Genomic DNA, 24511 nt, shown 5'->3' on the forward strand with positions numbered 1-24511 from the left:
AAATTTCTACTGGAACTGAACATCTATATGAATCAATAGCTACCTTAATATTGAAAGGCTGCCAGAATAAATTTCTTGATATGTGCATGCTACTTTTAAGCTATATAGTGGTTATCTAGAACGGCAACCCATGATTGTAATCTTGTCCAAAATTACAACCATGGAGATTGCAATCCTATACTTCCTTACCTGAGGATAAGGACCACTGATCTCAAGTTTCTTATTTCTGAGAAAACATCTATAGGGTTGCATCATAACAGGAAGAAAAAAAACCCAGACAAATCTATGATACTGTAGCTCAAGAGATATTTTGCATTACCAAACTGTGGCATAGCTAAGGAAGTTGCCCATTAACTCTTTGCTACAAAACTGAATGTCAGAGGAAGTCCAATTGTTTTGCTAGTCAGAAGACAACAGACATATTAATAATCTTGGATTTTTTCAAAACACTGCTTTGCAGAAAGAAAAGAATGTACATATGCACAGTGTTCTATATATAGTTATTTGGATCTCATTCACTGTCTTCCATATCTTTGTAGAAACAAGAAAAGGAATTATAATAGCTCATCCATAACTGAGTTGCATTATTTCATGCTTTATAAAAGGCTATGTAATATGCAAATATATTAGCTGCAAGCTTCTTTTCACTACATAAAATGACTGATATCTGATATTAAATATGAACACACACATAATGAATGCAGGTCACAGCTTTTTATGAAAATTTGTAATCTCTTTCCATGAACATTTTAATTATTTTATTTCAAAGGATTAGATTTCAAAGCAACATTGCCAATATGCAAGCTGAGAAGTACAAGCATGCCCTTGCGTACAAACTGTAAGTGCAAGTCACTTACATTGCTGATAGATTTATGCAAAGCTTCACCAAGATAGTGCCGCTATGAAGGAAAGATCACAAGAATAAAGGAAATAATTCAGAAATAACTAAGAAGATGGAATAAAAAAGGGACAGTAAAAGACAGAACATTCATATTGGTTTGATAAGGGAAATATGTTGAGAAAAAATAATACAGAACAGTTTTGCTATGGTTTGTTATACAAATCCTCTGAATACATATAAAAATCTCCTTAATAAAAATATTTTGTATCTTTTTTAAAGATAAACATTGGGAAAATGGTAAGTGTTTCAGAATTATATGTAGTTTCTATATGAAATTATTTTTTCTTTCATCCCAACTGGTGTTCTGCATACATAATAAATAAATTCTCGAAGAATAGAAAAATATATTTGTCAGCACATCTGTTTATAAATTTGAAAAAAAAAGTTCAGCTATATTTTTCAATAGTGAACATATACATTTTTTATTTTTAAAATAACTTAGCAACATAATTTACTATTGCCAATCCCAAATTAATTCATAAATTCCTTTCCTTTTTTAAATATGAATTTTCTTTATAATATTATGTGTTCCATAGCAAAATTAATTTCAAATTTATTGTATACTGCCATTTACTAACAAGCTAAAGATGTACTGTCACCATGTATAAGTGGTATATCACCGTATACATTAAATGCAGCACAGATATGAGGACTACAGTTGTTAAAACTGAATGATGGATAATTTCACTGTTGGATACATGATTCATACTCCAGTCATTTTAGATTGTTAGATCTATCAATCAAATTATTAAGAACCTTAAGATGCTTACTGATTCATGATACTTCCTAAATTAATTAAATAATGTTTTAACAAAATCAAAATTTACAAAGAGAAAAATTCATTATGAAAATTATGCACTAATCAAATCATTATTTCCAGCTTTTTAACCAATTTCAAAAGAGTAATGAGCAAATAATGAAATTGACTTAGAAAATCTCAGTCCCCAAAAAATATTCTAATCCAGGAAAACTATGGGATCTTGCTGTTATACCTAATGGCAAAACCTGCTTCCTTTACTGAAAATGAAATCCTATATAGACCATAACTAAGACCACACCCCTTGGTTAACTAGAGTAATATATTTCCAGATACATACTTTAAAAACCAGGTTCAAAACTTCATATGGCTATTTTACTAGTCATTATATAGTCTACAACAGTGATGGTGAACCTATGACACATATGTCAAAGGTGATACACCACGATGTTTTGGGTGACATGCCACCATTCACCAACAATTGACAATAACTATTTTCCCTGTTTGAGTACCAAAGAAATAGAGTTTGTTTTACTCATATTTCATTTTTGTAGTTATTTGACGTTTCTTTACATAATACATAGCACCACACATGATTAGATTGTATTTTTTAAAAATAAATGAATATGTAAAGAATTGTTTCTCTTTTGTTTGGGGGTGGGGTGACACACCAGCAGTGTCAAGTTAGGCATTTTCTGAATTTTTGACATACTGAGCCCAAAAGGTTCGCCATCACTGGTCTACAACAATATTATTTTCTCTTAGTGAGGAAAGCATGAATAAACTCTTACTATTATCTAATGATCTAACAATGTAATCTTATTCTTGGAAGAATTTCCACTGAATTCAATGGAACAATCCCAAGAATCTCTCTATAGGATTCTAGGATTAAACTTATGTTTTGCTATTATTTAATTTCTAAAATGTGTAAATTGAACACAGTAATGTACATCCCATATCCTATTTACTCTTAGTGTGTATATGTGTTCCTTGGGATTTCAATTTGTGTTTATCTACTGCACTTGTTTTCAGTGACATCTTGTTGTGATACAAAATAATAGTAATGGATGAAGTTAACTTCTTTCAGAAAAAGAAATGCAAAGGGCTTCAATCTGAAATTCTTAAAACATGTGATAGAACAAAAAAAGATAAATTATTCCTCTAGTGGCTGCTAGCAGAAGAAACTTGTGCATTAGCTGAAATTATACTGGAATAAGCTTTAATAAATTCCTTGCTGTGCCAAGTACTATGATTTTTGGCAAATCTCTAATTGCATATATTGATTTATTTGTCTAGAGCCTATTCAAAATATTATCTAGGCAATAGTATTTGGTATGAAGAGTCCAATGAATAATTTCTATAAACCATGTAGATTCTAGCACAGTATGCTATTTCAGCATTACAATCAAAAGAGGTATTACTGAAAATCTTCAGTATGGCATGTACTGTATGTATACAGTATATCTTTGGTTGCTTTGTGAAAGCAGTGTAAACATTAATACATGTTTCAGTTATGCATAATTTTAAATTTTATTTTCTCACATTGATTTATAAGTTGTGTAAAATTACTGCTACCCATATTGTAAATGATTGCTTTTCTTCATGATTTTATATTTATGCTTTATGTTATGAGTAGTTCAAGCTTTTGAAAAAGAAAATAGATGTAAACAGATGAGGAAGTTAAAAAAACATTATAGTATTTTATTCTAGAGTTTTCTTAAACTTGGAGTGGTTCCTGTCTATTTTTCTAAACTAACATTATACATTGGAAGGAATTAATCTATGTCTTAAGCTTTACAGGCAGTCCTCTAGTTTGCCACAGTTGTATGGCATGTTCCTATTTTTAATAATTTAAAAATATTGTGTCATATATAGACACAATGCCAAAGAAATCTACAAATGATTTTTCTTATTTATCAAATTGTAAGTGAATTAATTTTGCAACAACAAATCTCACTTCAGACTATAATCATCTAAAAGAGGAATTATCAACTAATTATTCTGGGTACCTGATCCAAAAGATCTTCTACTTTTTTCTGCCAGCTATCTCTGGCGGCATTTTTCTCTCTCTCTTTTAGCTGCAAGAGTTGTGTCATTGCTGACTTTTTATCTTCTTCATGTTGAAGTCTCAATTCTTCTCTAAGTTTTGCACATTCCTGCCTGAAAAAAAGAGATAGAACTAAAACTTATTCTAGCTTTTAAAACACTGTAGAAACTTTGTTGAAATGCATAGTCTTGATCAATACAACATTATTGTTATAAAGAGATATTTGTGCCTTTGAGTCAGTTTTTGACTCCTGGTAACTGCCTGGATTAGTCCCTGAAGTTTTCTTGGCAAGGTTTTTCGGAAGTGGTTTGCCATTGCCTCTTTTCTAGGGCTGAGAGAGAGTGACTAGCCAAAGGTCATCCAACTAGCTTCATGCCTAACGCAGGACTAGAACTCAGGGTCTCCCGGTTTCTAGCCTGATGTCTTAATCACTACACCAAACCGGCTCCTTTATATTAAGATATACATTGCTTTAAAAGAGAAAATAAGGGGAAAAAAATACTTGCCGAAGATTTTCTGTCCATTTTATTTCCAGATCACGAGCCATTCTATCAAGTTTTAATTTCTCCTCTTCCCTCATGTTTACAATCATTGCTTCATGGTGCTGTCTCTCCTTGTCTAACTCCCCCTTAAAACAAAAAACAAAACAAAACAAAAAACAAAAAAAAATCCCCCCCAAAAATCCAATACAGATTTAAGTAACAACAATACAGATTTAAGTAATTCTATGGTAATAGTATGCTCTGAAATAACATTAATGCCATTTCAAAATGCAGAATAAATAGCATTTTTATATTAACACGGAAAAACATGTTTAACATTTTTAGTTACGTAACAGCATGATGTTGACATAATTATTTTTTCTAGTAATATATGTTTCATCCATTCATAAATATAAGAACATTTTTCAAAACTGATTTTATGCAGATAAGAACAGACCTTTACCTATAGCTCAACTGCTATCTGATCTATGTATGAGAGATACAATCTTAAAAAGCAAAAGGATAAAAACTAACTAATAATCAAGAAGAAGAGTAGAAAGCAAGAAAGCTAGAAATAAAGAAAGAAAACAAAAGTGGTAGAAAATAGAAAAGGAGAAGAAAGAAATACAAAAAGAATGACTTCCGACTTCTTATACAGCAGATATAAATGAATCATACAATAACCTCTCACTCTAAAACTACATCTTAACGTACATATTTTGTATAATCTATGCATTTAACTAATCATCAAATCCATATATCATAATTTTGGGGTTTTTTTCTGTTTCCTGAAAAAAGTCCAAAAGCGGCTTCCAATTAGCATTAAAGTTAATCTTTTTTCTCTAAGCAAAGCTGTCAATTTTGCCATCTCAGCTAACTCCATCAACTTCACCACCTAGTCTTCCAGTGTAGGTAATGTCGAATCTTTCCACTTTTAAGCATATAAAAGTCTAGCTGTGGTTATCATATATAAAAAACAAAAGTCGGTGAGCTTTCTTTTTTTCTTTCTACCCTTCTTCTTGATTATTAGTTCATGTTAGTTTTTATCCTTTTGCTTTTTAAAACTTAATAACATTATTAAAAGAAAAAGGGAGATACAATCTTTTCTAGATCAGGCCTAGCTTGTCCAGCATCTTATGATCAATTAGCAAAACCACAAGCCAAACATGAAGGCAACACTGTTGCTTGCTCCTGCCAGTTGGTACTATGGCATGCTTACTGTAAACCCAGAGATTACAAACAACTGTATTATTAGCAAGCAATTATCCATTAATTTGTCTAGTACCCCTTAAAGCCACCCAAGCTGAAAGTCATTGTCATATTCCTGAAATTTTCTCCATATATGGCATGGAAGGTCATATGACCACCTGAGCTTGCCTGCTGGAGTAGATATATGTGAAGGAATTCTGCATTTACCTCAGCATTATACAGGGAATCAGTGGTTTCTCTCAGTTTTGACTGAGTTAGTTCTAATTCTTTTTGCAGTATTTCTTGGGTCTCCTGGAGGCTAGAAATGTGCCCTTCTGCAATAGTAAGGCCCTGCTCACTTTTTTTAACGAGATCCTGTAGACGCTCCACCTATAATACAGAAAGAAAATATCACTATTTTCTAATTTATAAAAAAAAGAAATCAGATTTGTGTGTGATGAATGCATATTCAGATTCTCAGAAATTATCTGTTTTCAGTCTTCATTTATATATCATTTTAATATACAGAACCCAAAATTAATTAACTCATTGTGTTTAAAAACATGTAAAGCAAATGAAAAGATAAAATTCCTAACATTCAGTTGCTTCCTTTATCTATTTAGAAAAAATAAACACATACAACAAGGTTGGGAATCTGGAACCCTTCAAGTATTGCTAAACTGTAACTCCTGACATCCCACAATAGCAGCTATGCAATCAGATTGCTGGCAACATCTGAAGCTCCACAGTCACCTCTCATGCAGAAAAAGGGAAAAAAAGTCAAACACATCCAAAATAACAAATAGGGTGGATACATGAGACTTAACCTGAGGGCATCTACACATGCACACCAATGCTTACAAGCATATATTAAGACATATGGCATGGAATTACATTATCCTTCTGACCTACCTTTAGAACTCAGCACCAACTAGTATTGGAGCACCAATTGGGGAATGAAATGGTGGTGAATAAACTATCAGATAACTCAATGCTTCCTGATGCAAACATGTTTCTGTAGTTCTTTCTTAGCAAAAGCTCATTTCCCACAGAGAAACCAAAATAACCATGTGTATTATTCCAAATACTGTGTATGTGCAGAACAGATAAATGATTCTATAACAGCATGTTCTTTTTTTTAGATAGCCAGATAGGTTGCCTTTTGGATTCTCAACATGGTAGGCCATTCTGTGGCCATTATATTAAATGTCACGATGCCAGCAAAAAAGCAAGTTGTCAAGAAATTGACCTCTAGCCTCTGTTTTTCATATTGTTTGAGCTGAAGCTTGTAGATGCAGAGGTTAGATGTTGTTAGTATCCAGTAGCTCATGACAATGAGATGATATATTACTTTTTTAGATTTATGCATGCATGCATGAATGCCTTCAAGTCAGTGTTGACTCCTGGCAATTTTGGAAATGGTTTGCCCTTGCCTCCTTCCTAGTGCTGAGAGAGACTGTGACTGGCCCAAGGTCACCCAGCTGACTTTGTGCCCAAGGCAGGACTAGAACTCAGTCTCCTGGTTTCTAGCCTGATGCCTTCACCACTACACCAAACTGGCTCTCTTTATATTTATGTACTATGTATAAAAGAAGAAGTATAAAGTGGATGGGATGTATCATCAGGATATCTCTGTTATTTCTGCATATAATTCATTTAGAAGAATGAATTATATGCAGAAGAAGAAGCAGATTATCTGGACCTCTTTCACTCAAGGTTCAGGCATGGTCATGGGCTGGAAATGATACAGTGATCTGGGGGATGACCTTTTACAGTACTTAGCTGGAAGAATATGGTATCTAGGCTGACCAGTGTTAATAAAATGGTATCCTTTGGGGACATTTGTGAGGGTTGGGGATTGAAGGTACTATTCTGCAGTGTTTCCACTTCTTCATAAATAAGCAGTATGAGTCAATGGTGGTAAGGGAGAGGATTAGATGATGGGAGCTTATTTGTAGGATAATACAGGATTCAGTCCTCACATCCCTATTTTTTTAACATCTACATAAACCACTGGAAGAGTTTATTCATCTTTGGGTAAAGTGTATATGTCCTCAGGGAGCCTCTAAGGTTGGCACTGGAGGGTCTGAGAGCACGGGCAAGCAGTTAGGTACTAGCACAAAGTGAAGCTACAAAGAGTAGCAACTGAGCAGAGGGGAGAGAATGTCCTGAAAGTCATAATGGAGGCAGAGTTCATGAGTGGAGACCTCAAAAGAAGTGTGAAGGCACTGCAGTAATATCTGTCTCAGAAGGACATGGCAGCAACTATATTTTTGGGGCAACAGAAAATCCAGAGAGAAACAATGAGGAACAAATGGCAGCTGTAATAAAACACCACCCTTTCCAGATGATGCCAAGCGCAAGCAAGTCCAGCTGAAAGACAGTAATCTGAAATCAGTAAGCAATTCTGAGAGGAGAGGAAAGTAGAACATTAAGAACTTAGAAACAATAATTAGAATAACTAAAAATATAAAGGATATTTATATAGATAAGACAGTGACATAAGGTATATAATTATACAGTAAGAGGTAAAGTAAAAATACATATTTGAGAAAAAGAAAACAGATTATAAATTGTAGAAAATAAAACCACAGCAATTATAGTACAGTAGATAATCCATAGCAATGTAGCAAGAATATAGGAATAAGGTAGAGGAAAATAGGGTAATCTGCTTTCACGTAAAGCAAAGTTTGCTTTATATCATGTTACTGTTGCAATAAAGAAAGTTTTCCCAACAGGGGTTAGCCTTTGTCCTGAGTGAGCCTGTACAATTCCTTAACCCAGTACAGGGATATAACTACCTCTCAAGAACCAGGTCCCTAACCTGAGAGTCCTCCTGGACTCATGGCTCCTGCTAGATGTATAGGTGGAGGCTGTGGCCAGAACTTTGGCTGGTACAGCAGTTATTTGGAGTGGGAAATCTTGACAACAGTGACTCATGCTTTCATCACCTCTTATTTAGACTACTGCAATGCACTTTATGTGGGGCTGCCTAAGAAAATTACTTATAAATCATAACTGGTACAAAATGGAGCAGCCCACTTAGCTGCCAATAGGTTTCTGAGTACAAGTTCTGGTTTTATCCTCTAAAACCCTAAATGGTCAGCTCCTAGGTATCTGTGTAATCATCTCTTCTAGATACAACTGGACCATCCAATGTACTGGTCCCAGTTAGAGCAGCTTTGTTTTCCCCACTGAAATAGGATGAGAGGGATGGAGGTTTGAAGCATACTGTAACTATGATATTCATATCCTGTAGAACTATCCTGTAACCCTTTGGAAGTGCAACTGACACCTACCTTGACACTGTTCCATATGGAACTTTTTCATAGGACCTTTGAAATCAGTGTTATTTTGGTTTAGATGGGGTGACATGTTTTACTGATTTATACTGAATGTTTTTAATTTGGATTTTGTTTTCTTTTTGTTAATAGTGTTTTATGACTACTGCATTGTAAACCACCATTAGTCATTTAGATTCAGAGGTATATAAGCAAAGCAAGTAAGCAGGTAAATAAAATAGTTTGATGCTTCCTGTACACATGATTAACATAAAGGCACAATATCATGATCCATGGATGGCAGCAGAGTTACTATAGATATTGAATCTATTAGTGTTTCAATATAATATCTTAATTTCACAATTATTTGTGTAATTATATTCCTGTCAAGCTACATAGAAGTGATTAGTTATATCATATCAACAGAAGAGAATATATGTACTTAGGGTTGGAGTCCTTGGTGTTCTCTGAGCCTGTGTCAGAACCTCCAGCAATCAATCTATCGGCTTTGTAGTTGTTTGCTTCGTTTCTGCCAATTGTTTAGTAAGGGGGAGGGGGGAGTAAGGAAGGTGAAGACGTTCACACAGATGGACTGTTATCTAGGGCCAGGAATGTGCAAGGTCGCAACAACATGAGAACCCAGCATTGGCCGAGGAGAAGGAGGGGTGAACAAGGGGGTAAAAGTAGAGTGGAATGTGCGGGCTTTTTAGTTTCAGCAATGCTTTGAGGCTGCATGTAAATCTCAGTAAATAAATTTCTTTTTGAACCTAACCCGGGTTTCAAGAGATCTTTCTTCGTTGGGATTTGAACATCGTAGACCTGACAGCCTGGTTGTTTTCTTGCAGAAGTTTTGTTACCTGACTAGGTAACATCTTCAGTGCTAAAAAGGAGTGAGGTTTGTTCTCTGTTTATACACAGTAGCTTGCCCAGTCAGGATTGGTGGGGGTGTTGTTTTTTCCTTGGTAGTTCCTTGATTAGGGTATTGTTTACTGCTTGTTTGTCTGGTGTTAATCCTGGTGTTAATCCCTGCTTATCTGGGTGTTGTTTGCTGCCGAGGGTGTTCTGGTCTCTTTGTTTCCTTTTTAGCTTTTTTACTGTCTCTTTTGAATGGTGTGCAAGTGTTATTTATCTCTATGTGCCTGCTGATGTCTATATGCTTATACAATATCTTCCAACAAAATGGATACCCACGCAACTTTATCAAAAAGTATCTGACCAGTCAACCCACTACAGCACAACCCATACAAGCTATGAAAAGGAAAACACTGCCATACATCGGAGACATCTCAGAAACAACCAACAGACTATCACAACCACACAGCATCACTGTAGCACACAAACCAACTAAAGCCCTCCAAAACTTCTTAAGTAAACCAAAAGACCCAATAGCCCAAGAAGAAAAAACAGGAGCCATCTACAACATACAGTATAAAGACTGTAACAGCCACTATGTAGGATAGACAGGCAGAAGACTAGCAGAGCACATCCATGAACACCAACTAGCAGTCAGAAGACATGATGAAAACTCCTTAACCTCACAACACATGGACAGACTCAACCATAGTTTCAAATGGAAAAGCTAAATCCAAAAACATGAGGGAATTCCTAAAAGCCTGGTATTCACTGCCTGGCCAGCAATCAATACCCAGATAAGCAGGGATTAACACCAGGTTTTTTGTTTTTTTTTTTAATCTGCACTCGGTCGTTACCGACTCTGCAGTGACTGCTTGGACGAGTCCTTGCAGTTTTCAAGGCAATTGTTTTTCAGAAGTGGTTTGCCAGAACCTCCTTCCTAGAGCAGAGCCCAGCTGGCGAGCGCAGGAGGCAGGGTTTCCGTTGCTTCGCGCCCTTTTCGGGCACGTGCGGTTTTTCGCGCTTACCAGCAACTGCTCCCGACTCCTTTTTGCAAGGCGCCGCCAGCATTTTTCCTCCCACCAGAGTGAGAGTCCCCATTTATCTACTCACGTGAGTTTTCGAACTGTTGGGTTGACAGGAACTGGGGAGGAAACCGGAGCTCACCCTGTTTAACGCGAAGGCTGGACTCGAACCGCTGAAGCGTCGACCATTTCTGGCCGGCAACTTTCAGCGTCATTAAGCCGCTGCGCCACCGCGTCCCCCTAACACCAGGATTAACACCAGACAAACAATCAAGCAGTAAATAATACCCTAATCAAGGAACTACCAAGGAGAAAACAACCCCCCCCCCAACACTAACAGGGCAAGCTACTGTATATTAATAGAGAGCAAACCCCACCCCCTTCTAGCACTGGAGATGTTATCTAGTCAGTTTATGAAATGTCTGCAAGAAAACAACCAGGCTCAGAGGTTGCCATTAAAAAATGTGACAATGTTTCAGATTGCATGTTTATGTGTACCTGTATGTTCAGATATAACTGGTTTATTAAAAAGTATTAACAAAAAATTACTGCAGTTACGTAATAATATTGTACATTATCCAGAAGCACCTAGGCAGATCCTCTAATTTCATCAGTAAAATAGGCACAAATATTAATGATGCTCCTATATTCCTTTGTCTGTTTTTTTGTTCCCTTCTGCGATCACATATGTATCACCAGCCTCATATGTTCTGATAGAAAATGCTAGTGAAAAGTTCTATCAAGATCTGAGGAAAAAAAAAAACGAAGGGAGTAAGCACTCCCCCTCCAAGGAAGTCCAGTGATAATAGTGCATAGCCATGAAGCACATAATGTTGATTGCAGTTGACAGCAGAAATTCATCTGTATCTGTGTGCATGTGTATGCATGTGCATATATGTGTACAACACTCAGAATCCAAATCAGTGATCATCATTATCACTTGTGATATTGAATTCCATATGTAAAATAGTTTTGAATGGGTAGCCAATCAGTTTTGTTAGTGATCTAAAGTTCTAGCACTAAAAGAACAAATTTCCCTCAACATCATTTATAAAATATATACTATGAATAAAGAGTATATATAAAAATATTTATAGAATTGTTCTTTTAGACAGAAAGAAGCAGAACAGAATGGATCCAAATCTAAAATGCCAGCTAAGAAAAAAAAATATTAATAATTAAACATAGTTGAATGCACACAACATTTAGGTAATATGATTATGTTGATTCTTACCTCCTGATTGGAGGAAGTCAATTTGGTTGTCAGTTCTTCCCTCAGGCTTTCCAACTGCTGTCGAAGCTGATTTTTCTCATCTTCAAAATGTTGTTTCTCTTTTTCAAATTGCTGCTCAAGCTCCTTAAAAAACAAAACAAGACAGGAAAAATGGTAAGTCTACCACTGCATACTGATTAAATATTTCAAAAATACTGCTTAACAATTTATATTCTGTTTTCCTGCTCAATCTCCCATATGACCCAGAAATGGATTTCAGAATGCAAATGGATCTTAAGGAGGTCCTCTCTAGGTAACCTTAAAGCCTGGACAGATTCTTATTAGAACAAACGATTCATCAGTCAAGTCCATATTACACCATTGCTGCACAAGATGCACTGGTTTCTAGTTTCTTTCCAGGTGCAATTCAAAGTGTTGGTTATCACCTTTAAAGCCCCGATTGGCACAAGGCTAGGCTATTTGCAGGACCACCTCTCCCTGAAGGTTTCTGCCTGTTCTACTAGGTCAAATAGGGTAGGTGTGCTTCAGGTCCCTTCCCTTAGGTGGTGTCATCTGGTGGGACCTAAAAAGCACACCTTCTTAGTAGCTCCTGCCCTGTGGATCATCCTTCCCCCTGAAATCTAGCAGACCCCTATCCTCCTAGCCTTCTAGAAAGCTTTGAAGAACTGACTGTTCCCTCAAGGATGAGAGTGGAGCCTGGTCAATCTAAATGTTGCTATATAGAAGAGTGTTTGTTTTTGGGGTGCCAAGAGTTTTTGGTGCTGGTTTCATTGTCTCTTTATGTTGTTATTGCTCTTTCTATGAGTTGCGCAGGGTTATGGTACATAAGATGGGTGGCCATATAAGTCTTATAATAATTAAATAAAACCAAGTTTTATCAAAAATATGGGTAACTACTGCCACGTCCATCCAGCTCAGCAATCTCACAGCTGGCACATTAGACCTCATTCTACAGGTGGATGGGTGGGGCAATCAGGGCATCTGTAACTGCAGCCTAACAGAACACACTGCCAAATCTCTTTGTTCCATTTTTAGTGTTATATAAGTACAGTACATTTTTTTGAAATGAGACAGTGAGTAATAAAACATTGGAAGTAAAAATGAAGACTAAAAACAACAAAAACAAACCAGAAACAGAAATTTGGTGTAGTAGTTTTAAAATGTCAAAATTACTACATGACCAAGAATCTGCTTATTTGCTACTAATCTGAAGCCTTTTCTGGAATTCATAAACGATCCCAATCCACAGTCTCATTCAAAATTCCAGTTACCCATAATCATCCATTTATAGGAGAGATGCAAAGTATTGTAGAAATTGGAGAAATTTAATTCCTCTTTCTAAAAAGTCAGAAATAAAAAAGTTTTGCCTGGTTTTATTTAAGTGATATTAATATTCAATCTATTTCTTGTGAAGCTGAAGATTTTCTTGCTCCAAAATATGTGGAGCATCTTAGATATACTATTATAATTTTAAAAAATTAACTCAATATATGTTGTTATGGTAAAACCAGGAACAATCTTCACTTTACATTTCTCTTACCATTTGCAGTTTCTTTTTCTCCTTGTTAGCACTGCTATGTGCTGCTTCAAGAGCAATATTATGTTTCCATGCCAACTCCTCCAAAGCCTTGGAATGAGCTTCATTTAGCTGCGTAGCCTCCCCTTCCAGTCTGGCTTGCAATTTCATTAGCTCCTTTTCATAATATTCTCGTTGTGTTTCCCTTGCTTCATTTACTCTCTTTAATTTAAACAATACAACTTAGAATCAAAATCAGATAAATTTATTTCTGAAAACCATATGCTCTTGAGTTCATTACATCTCATTTGTCACTGTAGTTTCGTCCTGTGCCTGTGATGTCTAAACTATACCATTTCTTGCTCTTTATTCTCTTGTCTGTTCCTCATGCTTTTAACTCCTTTAAAGAAGCATGGTCTGTCCTTCTGACTATTAATCAAAAACTACTTTTTGGGGGAATATATTTCATTATCCCAGACAACAACCAGGTTCTAATATACATAAACGAATGTTCTCATATTCACTGCTTGTTAACTCTTCTTTCCAATTTCTTTCTGCTACTTTTATTTAATATCCACACTTTTAGAAAGTAAGGAAGTCTACTTTGAATGTTAAAGATATGACTTCTGCTTGCCGAACAGCAATTCCTGTTTCTCTTTTTCCTTGTTCCAGAATTATGTTACAGTATATTAAGAACCACCAGTGCAATAGCTTCCACTAGCAGAATTACAATAACAGATCCAATTCTGTTTTTTTTTTTTTTGCATGGAATTTCAGAATGTGCCACCTGCATTGATGTCACCGCAACAATAACAGAATCCTGATCTGAGAATCCAGAATTTGTTTCATTTCAAACACCACTCCATCTACAGGTAGCAAATTTTTCATAATGATTGGGTGGGGTGGGGTTCTTAGGAATGATTGTTATCAGAACCTGTAGGGGCTCTTGTGTGGTCTAACTATTCCTAAAAAGGGTGCTAAACTTCCTAATGCTTCAGAAGAATTGGGAAGCTTCTGGGAAGGGAAGGGCCAGGAGATGTTTGGAAAAAAGCAAGGTTATAGCCATTATTCTGACACTTGAACAGGCAAGCAATGGCTTCCCTCCTGCTGATGTGGGAATGATGAGAAGGCAATCAAGCCATCAGATTCTCTCCTTCACTGAACACAGCAGAAGTTACCCAAACACTTGATACAGCATAACTAGATAGGAATCTTTATTACACATTTAAGCAGCTGAATGCCCTCAGCTCAAATGAAAATGCAGGCCTTTCTTACTCTCTCTGCAGCATAAATATGGCACCTTTTTCTGCCTTTTCCACATATTAATGGAACCTTGTTTCATTTCTCACACTTGGTGGAAGGTGATAGTTATTGACATATTTAGCATTCCTGTCCTCATTAATTATGACTCCCAATATATTTCTACCAGCCTACAGGTTAATCAGTTATGCATTAGCAGCTGTATGTTATACCAGAGATTGGGCATTGAGCAACTGCTAACAAACAACTTGTACAACCAAAGCCTACAATAGTGAAGTAGCTTGAATTTTATAATATGTTGGGCAAGCAGAATTCAAAATATTAGTTCTTATGTACAAAGATCAAAATGGTGTTCCTCCAAGCAGTGCAGCTTTTATGCAAGTGAATAGTTTTCATATTTACAAAAAATCTACACAATTTCAGCTTTCATTTGTAACCCACCCATGTATATTTTACCTTCTCCAGTGTAAGAATTTGCTGCCTTTGTCTTTCATCCAGACTTTGCGTTTTACTGTGTAATACATTTCTTTCTTCTTCCAGCTGAGACAATTTCTCCTTTAATCTAGATTTTTCTGATTCCAAATCTGTTATTGTAACTTCCTGGGTCATTTGAGTAGCTTGCAGCATTCCAATGTGACCTGTAAAAATGAAGCATTAAGTTAGGTTTCTTGGGTATTAATATTTGTACTCAAATGGCTTCTCAGATTGTCCTGGTTCACATTATGTACATTATATACATACACAGTATGTATAATGTGGTTGATTTTGTTTTGACTTATTGGGTTGTAAGAGTATAGGCAGTGAAGTTTGTAAACCATAGTTAATAATGCCATGTATTGTATGAACCCAGGCATTATTTTGTTCAGTGAACCACAGTTACACAGACATTACTTAATCCTACTCACTATGGGGACATCTGCTCCTTTCTGTACATATTCTCATGGACTAGCACCTGAGAAACTAGACCTTCCATAATTAAAGTTGAATTGCTTGTCTTAAATTAGACAAGTGAGATATACAGAGTGCCTTATTTTTTGTACCTTTAAAATATTTGAATCCTACTTATTTATAATGTATTTATTTATGTATTTTATTATAGTCATATTTATTTGACCTATGATGTATATGCTATTATTAACAACCAGTTTTTCAACATACTGATAAGTCATCTAAAAGTAATTAGTTTATAGTATGAAAAATATACATTTTGCTGTTACTTCCTAAACAAAATTGTGTTAGCTGGACAAAAGTGTAGGCAGAAATGCTTGTCTTTATAGCATGCTGCTTATTTATTAGGTTTCCCATACAATGCAAACCAAACCCTGTTCAAATAAAATCCTGTAAAAACAAGTTACTGTCACAAAGAGATACCTCTCTGATCTATTTGTTATATACCATACAGTTAAAAAAAAATCATGTCTATGCCCAAAAGAGAGTTAGAAGCAGAATTAAGGCACTAACAGTTTTAGTTGCATGGATTTGATTTAGATATTTCATTTTTAGAAAAATTGTGTCAAAGCGACTCTAAATTCTTTCAGAAACTAACATAATGAGGCAACTATCTCAAGCAACAGATCCTAGGAAGCAGGGGTGAGATGCTGAAGGACAGATCTATGGATATTTTGTAGACATCAGCTGAATTCCCATTGTGTCCTCAAGTGGGATGGAATACACTGCTCTATTTCCAATATCTTCAACTGTCAAAACAAATAAAATAGAGGAACTGCCAATTGAACATATCAAGCAATACATACATTGATGTTTTACTCAATCACTTAAGGCAGAGGTTGAAAACCTATGCCCCTTCACTAGTTAATAATTCCCATAATCTGCCAGCTCTAACGTTGGTAGTTGGGACAGATGAGAGCAGTATCCAACAATATCAGCTGAGTCACGCACAAAGGTAATGCACAAAACACTACAAAGTGTGAATACAACAAAATTTATAATAAACCTTATATTCTCCCACATCAAAAATCAGATGTGGGATAATAATAAGAATGAAACATGTTATTTCATGTACAAAATAGCAGGCATCCAGAATCATAATTAACCCTACAACAGTTTAAAAAAATAGAACTAGGCCACTGTAAGTCATGTGATAGACAATGAGTCATAATTATTTTAGCTGGAGTGTTTTGTTCAGATGGACTCTTTCAATATTCATTTTTGCATCTTATACTTAAATTAACTTCACTTAATTCTTCACTTAATTCTTAATTATACATTTTATATGTATCTTGTAAAATTCAAACTCTAAAATATTTCTAGAAAAATAAGAAAAATAATTCCATGTCCTTTCAATTCATGAGCTTTAACTTTCAGACCATGCTTCCCCAAATTAGTGTTCCTCCCGTGGTATTGGACTGAGAATTTTCAGATAATAGGACTGAAGATTGGGATTTATAGATTAGTATTGCCAACATTTCTATAGGACATTGGCTAAGTACAGCGGGGCAAAAAGGTATTTAGTCAGCCACCAATTGTGCAAGTTCTCCCACTTAAAAAGATGAGAGAGGCCTGTAATTTTCATCATAGGTATACCTCAACTATGAGAGAAAAAATGAGAAAAAAAATCCAGAAAATCACATTGTCTGATTTTTAAAGAATTTATTTGCAAATCATGGTGGAAAATAAGTATTTGGTCACCTACAAACAAGCAAGATGTCTGGCTCTCACAGACCTGTAACTACTTCTTTAAGAGGCTCCTCTGTCCTCCACTTATTACCTGTAGTAATGGGACCTGTTTGACCTTGTTATCAGTATAAAAGACACCTGTCCACAACCTCAAACAGTCACACTCCAAGCTCCACTATGGCCAAGACCAAAGAGCTGTCGAAGGACACCAGAAACAAAATTGTAGACCTGCACCAGGCTGGGAAGACTGAATCTGCAATAGGCAAGCAGCTTGGTGTGAAGAAATCAACTGTGGGAGCAATAATTAGAAAATGGAAGACAGACAAGACCACTGATAATCTCCCTCGATCTGGGGCTCCACACAAGATCTCACCCCATGGGGTCAAAATGATCACAAGAACGGTGAGCAAAAATCCCAGAACCACATGGGGGGACCTAGTGAATGACCTGCAGAGAGCTGGGACCAAAGTAACAAAGGCTACCATCAGTAACACACTACGCCGCCAGGGACTCAAATCCTGCAGTGCCAGATGTGTCCCCCTGCTTAAGCCAGTACATGTCTGGGCCCGTCTGAAGCTTGCTAGAGAGCATTTCGGTGATCCAGAAGAGGATTGGAAGAATGTCATATGGTCAGATGAAACCAAAGTAGAATGTTTTGGTCTAAACTCAACTCGTCGTGTTTGGAGGAGAGAGAATGCTGAGTTGCATCCAAAGAACACCATACCTACTGTGAAGCATGGGGGTGGAAACATCATGCAAAGGGACCAGGACGACTGATCCGTGTAAAGGAAAGAATGAATGGGGCCATGTATCATGAGATTTTGAGTGAACACCTCCTTCCATCAGCAAGGGGATTGAAGATGAAACGTGGCTGGGTCTTTCAGCATGACAATGATCCCAAACACACTGCCCGGGCAACGAAGGAGTGGCTTCGTAAGAAGCATTTCAAGATCCTGGAGTGGCCTAGCCAGTCTCCAGATCTCAACCCCATGGAAAACCTTTGGAGGGAGTTGAAAGTCCATGTTGCCCAGCAACAGCCCCAAAAGATCACTGCTCTAGAGGAGATCTGCATGGAGGAATGGGCCAAAATACCAGCAATAGTGTGTGAAAACCTTGTGAAGACTTACAGAAAACGTTTGACCTCTGTCATTGCCAACAAAGGATATATAACAAAGTATTGAGATGAAGTTTTGATATTGACCAAATACTTATTTTCCACCATGATTTGCAAATAAATTCTTTAAAAATCAGACAATGTGATTTTCTGGATTTTTTCCCCCATTTTGTCTCTCATAGTTGAGGTATACCTATGATGAAAATTACAGGCTTCTCTCATCCTTATTAAGTGGGAGAACTTGCACAGTTGGTGGCTGACTAAATACTTTTTTGCCCCACTGTAAGACTTAGGTCATAAGGCTGCAATCCTATGCATATTTGCTAATAGTAAGCCTCACTGAATAATGAAGCCTACAGATTGTGCTGGATCTATATTTCACCTAAACAATGGAAACAGAGACTGCAAAATTGAAATTACTTTTAATAAAAATAAGAAATGAAGACACTTTTGTATAAAAATTGTAACATTTGTCTTATGCATCAAAATATTACATAGAAAGAAACATTCTAACAGTAATAAGATGGATTATGTACAAAGTAATAGAAACATACACACATACTAGCTTTTAGTACTAGCTCTGTGGCTTGTTGTTGTAAGCGCTCTCTTGCAGCTGCTAACTCAATTTCAACCTCTTTGTGTTTGCTTAACAATGACATTTCCTCCTCTTTGACATCATCTAGTTGTTTTTGAAGAGCCTAAGAGAACAGAGAAAATTATTAAAGGTGCACTGTAAAGCTTTTATAATTGAAATTATGTGAATGAAATTTACCAGTGCAGATGGCAGTTGAGCATAGAGGGATATTACCAATATACAGAACAAAGGCAGTTCCTTCCTTGCTTGCATATGATTTGCATTCATTTTGTCAGATAGTTCTGAAATTTTCATGTTTTGTGTGACTTTTGCATAGAAGTCTGACAAACACATACCTACACTTTCACTTTTGATAACAAAGGTATTCTGATAAATACGTATGATTTACATTATTCACAATAGTCCATAATTAGCAGTGATTAGTGAAAAAATGAGTGCATTTGTACTGCACAGTGAGTTGGACCAAAGATCTGTGATTAAAAGTAAAACATCCAATCTAACAGCACTATCCTCCATAAAATGGGAACATACATGAAATGTTATAATAGATCAGTTCTAAAGCAGTCCTTGTGTTTCAGCTTAAGCCAGAGATTATGCAAGATCTTATTTGAATTCTTGTTCAAATAGGGAAAAAAAACTGGATTTATTTCAGTTTTCTCATATAGCCTTGTAGAGAAATATTTTCTTCAAGTCTGTGCTGTGTTTTGGTCCCAAGAACCCCTGCAAAAGGCCTTTAAAATAAAAGAAAAACATTGTGTAGAATATCACAAATTTCCCTCCACCAGCAAAAGAATTTCATATATAGAAGAAGGAAAAAGATGTTCAGTGGTTTTCCACCTTCCAGTGTAGCCCTACTCCAATCTGACCCAAAGTAATCTGATCCAAAGCAAAGTAGATGCAAACGGAGGGCAAATTGCTGATAATACATCTTTTATTCTCTAATGGAAGTCTTCTACTGACAGAACAAAAAGCTGGATTACACTTAACAGTAATAAACATATTGTAATATTATAAAAGAAATACACTGAAACAGTAAATTATAAAGAGATTAGATAATAACAAATTTTTACCTAAAGAGATTGCTAGGATAAACCAAATAGGTTCTCCTTAAAGCAGAATTCCACAATCTTTGTGCAGTCATCAAAAAGGCTTCATATAATATAAGTTGCCAAGTAATGATACATTTAACAAATCTAAGGATATTTTGATGAGTTGTTCCAATAATATTGTAGATATGTTAGCATTCTGCTCTAAGAAAAGCTCATTCAAAATTTGAAATTAAAGTTAATTAGGATAGATATTAATTTCCTATTTAAAATAAAACTATTAAGGAAAGCATGACAATTTAAAAAGCAGCTTAGAAGCAGGGCTGAAATTGACGAATATATTTGCCACTGATTGCAAATCAGAATCATATATAGTTTTTATCATTTCTTCAAGCTATGTTAGATGACAATAAGAGAAAATTGATATGCCATTGGGCAAAAATTAACAATGGCAACATTTAGCACAATAATTTATCTCAAATTTGCAAGTATAAAATACCTAAAATTCCTTAATAGCGTAGAAAGAAAAGGAGATGAACTACGCAGACAAACGTACTTATCATTTTAAAGTAAGCTATATTTGTATTCTGTATAGTAGTAGCAATAGAATGCAAACAAGTACAGATGACCACTCAGAGGACCTGAGTTATAGATAAGTTATAGATAGGGAACCTGTATGTGTTGGAATATCAAGTAGCTATTTCTTTACAGCTCATTTTTTTCCCAGGACCTCATGGAAGTATACAGGGGATTTTATTCTGTGGGCATGTTGGGCTGCCAGGGAATGGCAGGCTTAAATCACTAAGTGAGTTTAAAGAAATTAGATTCTTAAAATGTGATGAAGAAATAATAATAATTGAACTACAGGAGGTAGAAATGCAAGTAGTGATACAACGAATATATACTAGGGCTGTGCAGGGCTTTGGATTTGAAGGCAAAAAGGTATCTTGGAATATGCCTGGTCTTCATATGTCTACAACTCCTTAAATGAAGTGCATCATTTTCCAGGATTATCCTGAAGCTACAGATGATTCTAGGGGGAAAAGGCAGTTGCTTTAAAAAGTTACAGAAAGCTAGGTAATGTTATGCAACGTGCAAAAATAAGCAATAAGCAATATGAATTTCAAAAAATGGAATTTCAGATTTAGGGATAGGGAAAGAAAACACTGGATGGTATTCAATACTATTCCCACAAAATAGATACTACTGATAGAATAAATTATTCTTCCCCTTTGCTGCCATTTGTGCATACATACATACATACATATGCTATTCCTTTTCAAGGTATGCAATGTGAACATATTGTAAACCAAAGAAATTAAAAGTATGAAATAAGAAAAAGGAGAGCAAATATAGCTAAAACTAGTGTATACCATTTACTATACTTCTCCACACCTTTCTATCCTTGAACACTATCCTTGCTTTTACCTTGTTTTTGCACTGCTTCATCCTCTGACTTTTTTTTCTTTAAACTTCTTACCTTTCTTTCAGAATTTCATCAACTCCAGTCATTAGTTTTTCAGTTTTCCTCTATTTCTAATCCATTCACTCTCCCCTCATAATGGAACCCAGTGTGATTGTGTGAGACTGCTTAAGGTGCTAGATTGGCACCAGGGAGACCCAGGTTCAAGTCTATCCTCAAACCCAATAGGCATGTCTTTGGGCAATTCAATATCTATTCCTACTGCATCCAAATTATTTTTATACTTTTCCTGATACACCTAATTCTCACTTCTATATAACAAAGCAGGTGTTTGCATACTTTTATATACAGTCATTTTCATTTCTTTCAAAATTCATTTCTAACATTTTCATAAAAGAAAAAACATTATCCACCGTTCACCTACCATTTGCATGTCTTAAAATTTACTAAACATTCTATCAAGGACAGACATCTTCATCTACTCAACAAAGTTTTTGGTCATTTATATACAATTTGCAATCATTCCATTTGTCCTATCAAATATAATGCTCTTAGTCTTTGATACACTGATTTTCACATCCATATCGTTCACTGCATTAAAAAATCTGTCTAGCATTTGAGATCTCAACCAACAACATGGCATAATCTGCATATCAAAATACAAATGTACATTCATGTCCGCAGCCAGCACAGCTCTAGCATCACAGCAAGCATTCATTACACATTTATCCATAAATCCATAAAACAAACAAAAGGACATCACACATCCTTGTCTTACTTTGTTGCCCAGTATTGAACAATTTGTGAAGCATTTTTTATGCATGCACTGTTACTGCATTCAGCAATTAACTGTCAATTCTGTATTCAAGTAAAATTTCCATAATTCAAGCCTATTCACTACATCATATGCTTTTTCTAAATCAACAAATGTACATGAACTTTCTCACATTCATGCATTTCTTAGTGCTTTCTAAAAAAAATCTAGTCTGTATATACTGCCTACACATTACATAACTCTACAAATACTACACACACTACACTTCACAACTTTTACTCATTGTCACATCTTGTAACCTTCAATCACAATTCTTCCAAGCATCTTTCCAGTCAGCCTTAATAAAATAACCCCACTTAGGTCTTTTCATTTACTTTTGCTACATTTTCCTTTGCATTAGGGAACAATAAACAGCATTCTTTCAATTGTCAAATTGCAAGAAGATTACAAATGCAATCTTCACACATTTTAGAAAAGGCACAGCCATTCCATAAACAACCACATCCATATTTCAACCTTTATCCAATTTATTATTTAGCATTTTTATCTGGTATGCACTTTTTTCATCAACTGACATTTATAGCATTGTGTTGTTTCAATTCCACTCTTCAACATGTCACTATTATTCCCATACAAATATCTAAAATATTCAAAGAAAAATGGGGAAAAATATGAACACAATATAGCCTTAATTTTAATCAATTAAAAACAATTAATACTGTGATCTGTGCTCATGTGCATATGCATGTGTGTCTGCATATACATATATAACATTTCAACTTCCACCAGAGAAGATGCCCAAGTAAGCAGCATACAGGTGAGATAATTGAGAGCGCACAAGAGAAAAGGTGGAATATAAATGCAATAAAGAATAACAACAATATTTATGTGAAAGTCCAGGTTTAGGGAGGGAAAATCTACTCCTTTACTTAGATATAGGGAAACAAGACTTTCCCTACTCACTTTTTTCTACTGCAGCCTCTTAAGCCACTCCTTTAGCTCAGTAGATGTTATAAAACAGAACAGAATGTGAGTGGCTCCTGCAGGGAAGGGAAAGGATATTAGAAACTAAATTGTTTCCTCAATGAGCTCTAAAAATCCAAACCATTAATTTTAACAGAACAGTAACTATTTCAGTTGCCTTTGGCCTTCACTGAAGAAAAGCTACTGCAGTTTTATATAGAAAAGCAAACTTTGTCACAACTCTAAATACAATGGGAAGGAATTACTTGGTCTGTCAATCTACTGCAGGGAAACTAATCTGATTTTACACCCAGCCCAGCAACAAGAAACTTCATCAATATCACTCTAACAACTGTATTTGTTTATTATTAAAGAAATAGCATAACAATAATTATCTCACCTGTACATTGTTTTCTGCAGTACTTAGAGCCACTTGAAGCTTCTGGCATTTTTCTCGTAGACCGCCTGCTTCATCCTGAACCATTTGTAACTCAGTTTTAAGCTTCCCCAGGTTTTTTCGTATAACTGATTCCTGACTCTGAAATTCCTTTCTTAGCTCCACTTCCTTTTCTTTGCAGGTTTTCAGGCTTTCAGCTGTAAACAATTGTGATCTTTTCATAGTATCAAGCTCATGTTCATAGAAAGATTGAGCTTTGCTGAGTTTACTTTCATAGTCCTCAATGAGCTTTTTTCTTTCCATTCTTAGCTCTTCTACTTTGGCGTTCAACTGTTCTACATCCTGCCTGCGCAATTCTTCCAATTTTTCCTGTCCCTTGTTTAAAGTAACATTCTGATTTTGATGTGTCTTCAGAAGTTCTTGGATCTCAAGTCTATGTGCAGCTTTCAGCTCTTCAAGAGCTGAACGTTTATCCTTCTCAAACTGTAATTGCAGCTGTATAAAACTTCGTAATCTTTCCTCAAATTTCTTTCTAATTTCTTCCACTTCACGCGACATAGTTACAACACGCTGGACATGCTGAGCTTCTGCACAAAGTTGCATATCTTCAACTCTGTCCTTATAAGCCTCAAATTCAGTTAAGGCTTGATGCTTCATCTTTTTGTGATCTTCCAAAGACTCTTCTAAAACCTGGATCTTTCTTTTTAGATCCATTTCTTCAGAAACTTTACTCTTATATTGCAAAATCTTTTCTCTGGTTTCTGCAAGAATTTGTTGAATTTCTTCTTCATGAGCATCCTTGAGAGCTTGCATAGCAGCTTCATGTTCATCATTTTTTGTGTTCAAAGCATATATTACCTGCATATATGAATATATAAAAATATATTTTCTTATAATTTTTTTTCAAAATAATCCAAATATGAGACACTGTGTGGCATAGTTCAGAATTACACAAAAATATATTAATACACAAACAAGATTGATGACTATTTTCTTATAAAAATATCATGATTCACAG

General features: G+C 35.5%; 1 protein-coding gene across 6 annotated transcripts in view; it reads right to left on the reverse strand.

The window, feature by feature from the left end:
- FAM184A (family with sequence similarity 184 member A) overlaps window positions 1-24511 on the reverse strand; it is a 61205-nt gene that overhangs the window by 25295 nt on the left and 11399 nt on the right. For all 6 annotated transcript variants that reach the window (XR_015795997.1, XM_088139980.1, XM_088139968.1 and 3 more), the window contains 8 exons: window positions 23497-24351; window positions 18857-18992; window positions 15000-15181; window positions 13308-13505; window positions 11768-11890; window positions 5604-5765; window positions 4208-4333; window positions 3668-3814 (listed from right to left, as the gene is read on the reverse strand). Coding sequence is in view for 5 of the 6 variants with exons in the window: in XM_088139980.1 (XP_087996106.1) it covers window positions 3668-3814; window positions 4208-4333; window positions 5604-5765; window positions 11768-11890; window positions 13308-13505; window positions 15000-15181; window positions 18857-18992; window positions 23497-24351 (1929 nt within the window). In the remaining variant the exon portion in view is untranslated. The remainder of the gene's footprint in view (window positions 1-3667; window positions 3815-4207; window positions 4334-5603; window positions 5766-11767; window positions 11891-13307; window positions 13506-14999; window positions 15182-18856; window positions 18993-23496; window positions 24352-24511) is intronic.

This window comes from Python bivittatus, unplaced genomic scaffold (assembly GCF_059951505.1).
Source record: "Python bivittatus isolate LINGU-HERP-01145 unplaced genomic scaffold, Pbiv_v1 ctg000020_np1212, whole genome shotgun sequence".
Classification (NCBI taxonomy): Eukaryota; Metazoa; Chordata; class Lepidosauria; order Squamata; family Pythonidae; genus Python; species Python bivittatus.